The 7,562-nt window shown below is 35.1% G+C and overlaps 1 protein-coding gene across 1 annotated transcript in view; it reads right to left on the bottom strand.

The window, feature by feature from the left end:
• LOC106777918 (conserved oligomeric Golgi complex subunit 6) overlaps positions 1 to 4,890 on the bottom strand; it is a 6,520-nt gene extending 1,630 nt beyond the window's left edge. The window contains exons 1-10 of the mRNA XM_014665739.2: positions 4,522 to 4,890; positions 4,364 to 4,416; positions 3,459 to 3,606; positions 3,252 to 3,359; positions 2,319 to 2,386; positions 2,047 to 2,170; positions 1,640 to 1,786; positions 1,278 to 1,535; positions 908 to 1,192; positions 1 to 143 (exon numbers count right to left, since the gene is read on the bottom strand). Coding sequence (XP_014521225.1) covers positions 1 to 143; positions 908 to 1,192; positions 1,278 to 1,535; positions 1,640 to 1,786; positions 2,047 to 2,170; positions 2,319 to 2,386; positions 3,252 to 3,359; positions 3,459 to 3,606; positions 4,364 to 4,416; positions 4,522 to 4,746 — 1,559 coding nt within the window. The 5' untranslated portion in view covers positions 4,747 to 4,890. The remainder of the gene's footprint in view (positions 144 to 907; positions 1,193 to 1,277; positions 1,536 to 1,639; positions 1,787 to 2,046; positions 2,171 to 2,318; positions 2,387 to 3,251; positions 3,360 to 3,458; positions 3,607 to 4,363; positions 4,417 to 4,521) is intronic.
• Between the last annotated feature and the right edge of the window lie 2,672 nt (positions 4,891 to 7,562).

Here is a 7,562-nt window from a genome sequence, read left to right on the forward strand (position 1 = left end):
GAGGATGAAGCAGAGCTACTATTTGACAAGATTGCATCCACTGATGATTTAGTATGTTGATTAGAATCAGAACTCGTCCTACTCCTCCTTGATGAATGGCTGACTACTTTTGACTTGTGTGCATCCGCTGCTTGTTCACACATCTGCAACAAATAGGAAGCTAGAGCTCTCATCTCCAATGATTTATTAAATAAACAGCCAATGGAAAATGAATAACCATAATCTAGATCTCTTTTCAAATTGGAATGTTTTACTATGGGTAACGAAGGGAAAACAAACCTAGCGTACTCCTACAACCCAATATCAAATACTCTTCAAGTGAGATTCTTATCACCCTAAAGCCAAATAGTTCAAGGGTCTACAGCAAGGGCCTATTGTTAAGACAGTTGCTAAATATAAAGATGCCAACTTGCTTCAACTTTCAAAAGACACAATTGCTTATTTTGCCAACTTTCTATGATAACTGAAACAATTGGCGTGATTATTTCTCCCAAAATTAACTTTTACCAGACATGTAAAAATTCCTAAAAGGATAACCCAAAATCTAGTGCCCAAGTTACAGAAAAAACAATCCTAAATAACTAGCAGTCCAACCTATAGCCATTTAACACATCCTTGGCAGTAGGATTTAGCTCACAAGAACCACGAAGAAAATTCTGAAGTTCATAAGAAAAAGAAAAACATTGGAAACCAAGGGCAGCACTTCTATATCTGAATTATACGCCAGCTAACTGTCATGTATATAGCTAAAATGCCAAGCACAAATATTATCAAATGACTATGCAAGTGACCATATTATGTTAACGAGGTCAATTTTATAGCAATATTCACATCTTTTTCTTTCATGATTACACAGAACGATTATGCTATCAATTATCAACTGGAGGTAACAGATTGAGAAGCATACCTGAATTATTGGATCCAATATAGCAGATACAACTGGACCAAAAGTGGGTTTCTGGCCAGAAGCAGGAACCATCATGCTGTTGTAGGTGTCAATTATTTCAAGAAGTACAGATACCCCTTCCCTCACTGCTGGTGGTGGGGAAAGATCAACAGCTACAAGGGAGGGATACCGCAAAAGCTTTTCCCCTCGAACTTTCAAAATATCAAAACATGTTTTCTGAGCGGCATCTTTCAGTGCCCATAGTGTATTACAAAGTGCAGTTTCTCGCCCAAGTAAATCTGCAATCTATAAGATCGTGAAAAGTCATAAATATATAAATATATGGGATAACTAAAATCAAGAAAAAAAGGAAAAAGATGAGACAACTCACAGTATAGCAATAAAATTCAAGTGTATTACTGAGTTTGTAGGATACTATAAGACTTGGTTGAGACTGCAAAACTTGTTCAACTCTCAATTTAAATGGTCTACATACTCCTTCAAAAATTCTATCAAGAACAAACATCAAGTCAGATTCTGTCTTCCCAGACCCATTCTCAGTGTTGTTGGTGAATTGCTTTGATCCAGAATCAATAATAGCATCTGGATCAAGTAACACAGCTACAAGTTCACGTTCAGATGCCAAGGCCTGCAAACATACAAAAAAGCATATGATGAACAAATAAGTCATGGCAGAATAATAACATTCAGAAGAGGCTTCAAGCCTTCATCCACATGTCTTTCATGTCATACCTGATGCAACCAGCCTAACATATCACCCACATATCGTAGTGGGTCATGAGCATGAACTTCAATTGGTCGAGGCAATCCACCAGGTCCTCCGCGTGTAAGAGCACTTATAAATCTTCTAAATAATGCATTGTGTCTCATATTAGCAACCTGCAAAATTAGCAAATCAATAAATTCTGATGCACAAGCTAAGGTCCAAGTTTCCATAATTAGAGAATAAGAATATTATGTTTTTATGATGTGAGGTCCACTAGCAACTTTTTAATTAACACCAATAGATGATGTAACACAACATGCTTCAGAATGCAAAATATCTCCATACTAACATGGAAGATGGCAAATTTGAAATCCCAAGAAAAACAAGACTTATCAATTTTAGAGCCAGTTCATTAAATCAACGACAGAATTACCTCTTCTGCACAATATTTGAAAAGGACAGATCTTTCCCTGAGGTAACGCACAGCTGTTTTCAGAAGCTCACTAACTTCCGGATTGTCAGTGTCCCCTAATTTTCTACATTCGGCCTGAACCCACCTAGAATTGAAAATTATAAGTAGTTATATATATGATAAATCTAGTTGATCTCAGTACAAAGAAACAAACATCATACGTGTAGTAACTCAGATAAAATACATTTCATGTTCTAGTCTAGCCATATGAGCTGAACTAGATGAATCTTCACCTGCATAGGCGTTCATAAGCTCCTTCTTGATAAACGGCCATCATATCCATCAACTCTAAACCAGCACGCTGCAATGAAATTTCTTAATTTAATAAAATCATAAATTACTTTTAAACGAATAATGTAGCAGCTAAGTATGGGGCAAACCTTCCAGAAAAAAAAATATAAAGTGAAATTTTTCACAGAAAGGTAAAAAGTGCACAACAAAATGATTATTGACATGAAGAAATAGAAAGACCTAGTTGCTATGAATAAATTTTATCTAATTCCTTTTAATTATAGAACATCTTGCTGTCCATTTTGAGTTTTCAATAATGGGAATCTTTGGAACTCATACAACCAAGACTAGAGGTGATTAAGGATTAATTACATAAAATAAACAAATGAGAATACAGAGATCATGCATTCAAGAAATTTTCATTATTGTCTCAAAGATGTGTACCAACTTGTTTGTGCCACTCTTCTAAATATCTCCATAACTTTTCAAATTTATAGATTTAACAAAAATATTTTCCACATTCATCATTGTAACGCTATTACCAGCTTTGCAGCACAATGAGCTAGCATAACTATAATCACTCAGTCAACGAGAGAAAATATTTCCCGAGAGAATGACTAGCATTCCAAATTAAATTTATAATTATATGCCCAAATTGTATTCAGAATTCAGATTGCCAACAGCAGGTCTAGTATTGCACAACAACACATAATATAGGGGGATAGAGATAGGAACCAAGAATTGAAAAGAGCAAGAAAAGAAAGGTTTTATAGAATAGAATGAAAAGAACAAAGCTCAATCTACAAAAATTCACCTCCTTCCGCCCTCTCCTCTCCTTCTTTCCTATTTATATCTAACTAACACCTCAAGAAACTAACTCAAATATTCTAACCATCTTAACCAATTTCTCTTCTCTGTGTATCCAAACAGATTACCTGATGATGCGTCCTTAGCAATACTTTGCAATTGGCATGAATCTCTTGGACGTGAGATAATGCCTTGAAAAAGTTTTCATTCAGCTCCTCTTCTCTAAGTGCGTTTATCTACAGATAATCAACGACTAATTGTAAGTAAGATTTTAATACATGTATTTCATTTGATTCACAAAGCCATAGTTCAAGTCATTAAACATTTATCTAAACCTCTTCAGGGGAGAGCTGATAATCACGTAAGAAACATGCCACAATCTCTTGTCGCTGTGTGGTAGTTTCAAGCTCCTGTTTGAGCCTCTCTGTCGTACTGATAATGTCAGTAGTGCTAGCACTACAACTATTCAAAGCCTTTGCTATCCTGTAAAAGAATAAAACCTCAAATTTGATCAGTACCAAAATAAAGAATTTATTCTATTGGAAAGAACAATGAGGCAGTTTCAATTTTCAAATGTAAAAATGATATGTTAAAATCCTAACCCCAACAAATTGCTATAGTACCAAATAGACATGACTCGGAACCTAGTTATTATGACACTGCACTGGTAAACCAAAATTGAGAATGACAAGCTAATTCCATACGGAATACAAAAATTAAATCTGTTGATCACATACCATACGCATCTCTAATATGCTTGCTAGCGTGGAACTGCCTTCCTTGGACAATAATTTAGCAAACTTTTCACCCAAATCACCCAATTAAAACCCAAGAACTTCGTATCAAGTGATAGGAAACATTCTAAATTAAAACTAGACCTCTAGACACACACCACAGCACTAAGCAACCTAATTTTATAACTAATTTTTTAGTTACTTTGTAATTATTGTCTGCATGTGGAGCCTAACATTCATCCGAGTTATAAAACTATAGAAATAAGTGATTAATAATAAGTGTTATAAAACGTTGCAACACAACAAAACTGTCTCCTCCTGGCCGCATTATTCTCACTTACAATATACAAGCCAGAATAAGGTCATCTTTTAGCAAACATGCTCATCACGTAGGCATGACAAGTAAACTTGCATTAGATCAATTATAAGCACACACACATCAACTAGTGATAAAAACGCAAACAAGGAATTGCAACTAACGAAGACTTCGAAACAGAAATCTAAACCTGTCGCAGCATTCGGCGAGCGCATCGACCTCTCTCTCCACGCTATCCAAGGCCTAGCAAAGCAAATGCAGAAAGAAACGAAGCGGATCAGAACAGCGGAAGCAAGCGAGGAAACGGCGAGAGAAGATTTGCAAGATCGACGGCGAAAGTAGAATTACCAGCTGCGCCGCGTGGGAAGCGTCGAGGAATTCGTGGTTGATGGAGAGAGAGCGCTTCTCGATGGTGGACCGGAGGTTGCGACGCGTCTGAGGAGTGTTCTCGTCGTAGAAGGAAGAGAGCGTGTTGAGCGAAGACAAGAGATCAGGCGTGTCGATCCTCGATTCTAGAACCTTCTTCAGCTTCCGAGACAGACCCGGCGCTAGACCCGCCACCGTCGTTCCCATTCTCTTTTTCTTCTTCTTCTTCCTTCTGTACGATCTCGGTTCAGATGTTTGTTCTAACTAGCTTCTTCGTTTCAAGCAATTTTGCTCGTTAAACCCGGTTCAGGATGCACACGGGTCGTATCTCGTGGGTTCAAAGTTGACGGGCTTATTTTCGACATGGCCCCGAGTTTTATTGGGATCCTCGTCTCACCCTCACTCTTGGGTGTCGTGTCTTCACAGCTCCTCCACTCAGAAAATTGGGCCTATAAAAATAAAATGGGCCTTAACCCAATGTTCTAGGCCCATGCATTAAGAAAAATAAGAGATTGGTCTTGCGATATTTTGTTGAGTCCGACATTACACATAGACATTGTCACATTTAGCTGTAAAGTTAAACGGACCAACTACTATATTATTCAGATCAACGGTTGTAATTTTGTAATCGAACAAATTCTGTCTTTTGAAGATGGATTTTGATAACTTGACTTTGATGTGTTGAATAATGAATGAGAATGATGTAGATGAATAGTTTAACGATGGAAGAAAGATTTGTATGTATGTATAGATGAAAGAAGAAAGAAGAAAGAAGAAAGCAATAGAGAGTAGTGGTACGGTGATAAATAATAATTATTCCCTGGCCTACCAAGCAAGGGAGCAAGAATTAGTGCTTCTCTAGCTAGTTTGCACAAAATATATGCTATCACGTCCTTTAGTTCAAGTTTTTCTACTTTTATATAATATTTTATCATAACATAAAAATCTCTCTCTCAAACTTCGTACCTTAAATCATTCTTTAAGCTACCACTTTCTCTGTGTTAATTATTTAATCATTTCATTATTAGATTATGAGATACATTAGCGATGCATATACTGAAATCAAATTAAAGAGAAAGAATTTTTAGAATGAGAATGTGATGATGAATTATATGAGTAGGTCTAAAGGGAATCCAAAGATGTCTTCTCCTATTGCTTTCATTATTTCACACCCATAATTACATTTAAAAGGGAACTATATCAATTCATACCAATTTATTTATCTTTTTCTTTCGACCAAGAGGGAATCCATTTAAGAGTCAAATATATATAATACAACTAATAATATATACTCAAATTAATATTTCATATTCGATTGCACATCAAAATTATCAATCATAATCTATAAACCTATGCTACATTAATCGAATAAATGTACCTAGAAAAGTTAATTCACTCTTAAAACTAGAGTCTTGCATTTAGTATTTTCAAAACTTAAGATTATTATATATATGAAGAAAAGCAAAAGCTACTGACAAATATTCAATTATTCATGCCAAAAGTTGGACATGTACGGGAGAATTTTTCTTTCAGAAAAAGGTTTTACTGGGGATATCGAAAGAAAAGGAAAGCTAATCCATTGATAAAAAAGGAAGCAGGGAAACTGAATTTGAAATGTTGGTCATATGCAAAAGACTGAAAATCAAATCATCCCTCAAAATAATAAATATTAATTATATATACTCAATCACTGAACCACTTTTGTCCATACATGGAAGAAAAAACAGGAAAATGATAAACACAAAGAAAAAGGAAGCTGGAAATTTTCAAGGAATTTGTTTGAGTTCTCAAGAGTTTTGATACAAAAATAATATAGTATTTGTACCATATGAGCCGGACCACCTCAACATCCTCCCCCAAATCAACACGTTGTCCGGCCATAAAACCAAATCATAGTTAATGACTGGATACAATAGAAATCGTGATCTAGGTCAGACGATTAAAGACGAATGGTTGGTCCAAAATCATGATTAGACTTTCTCATAAGGATTAAGGTAAATGGTAATTAGAAGTATTAGGTTGGGATTTGGCCTTAATTAAAATTTCGTTAATCTCATTTACATGACAAAAATTATAAATAGGAGTCATAAGTAAGAGGTAGGTAGTTCACATTTATTATGCATTTATTATTGATTTCAGATTATGGTACCGACAGTCAATTGATTAAGTATTGAAAAACCTTTAATAGGTACAAATAGAACGAGAAAAGAGACTCGAAATGACAGTTGGACATTGCATAGGAAAAAATTGTGACCTAGGTCGGATGGCCAAAGACGAACGGTCCGTCCGAGACCGTGATTAAGCTTTTTCAAGAGAATTAAGGTAAGTGGCAATTAAAGGTATTAGGTTGAGATTTGGCTGTAATTAAGACTTTGTTAATCTCATGCCTGTGACAAAAACTATAAATAGGAGTCAAAAGTAAGAGAGTAAGAGATAGGTGGTTCACATCTATTGTGTATTTATTATTGATTTCAGATTATCTTATGAATAATCAATTTACTTAAGTATCGAATAATCTTTGACAGGTACACTTTCAAACAATGAACGAATAAAAAGATTCAAAATGACACCCGAGCATTGCCTGAGGAAAAATTGTGAAAGTATTTCGGTTACTCAACCTCACCAACCGAAACATTATTAGTCTAAACTGGTTATAGAAAATGCATCATGGTGGGTGAAATGCTTACGTGAGAATGAGTGAATGAATAGAAGAAGATAGTGTATTATTTATGAGATGAGATATGTGTGGAAGTGCAACACTGTGGCATATAATATTGCGCATGCTTTTGCAGCGTATCAAGTAGCACATTGCCGAGAGGCTGCTGCATACGGATATTCAATACACACAATCATTCCTATTATCATGTGCTTCTCCACTTTCAACAAATCTAACATCTACATTCAATTTTAACTTTTTCATCTCTTTTGACTCATATACACTATACGTGTATATATATATATATATATATATATATATATATATATATATATATATATATATATATATATATATATATATATAT

This window comes from Vigna radiata, chromosome 11 (genome assembly GCF_000741045.1).
Source record: "Vigna radiata var. radiata cultivar VC1973A chromosome 11, Vradiata_ver6, whole genome shotgun sequence".
NCBI classification, from domain to species: domain Eukaryota; kingdom Viridiplantae; phylum Streptophyta; class Magnoliopsida; order Fabales; family Fabaceae; genus Vigna; species Vigna radiata.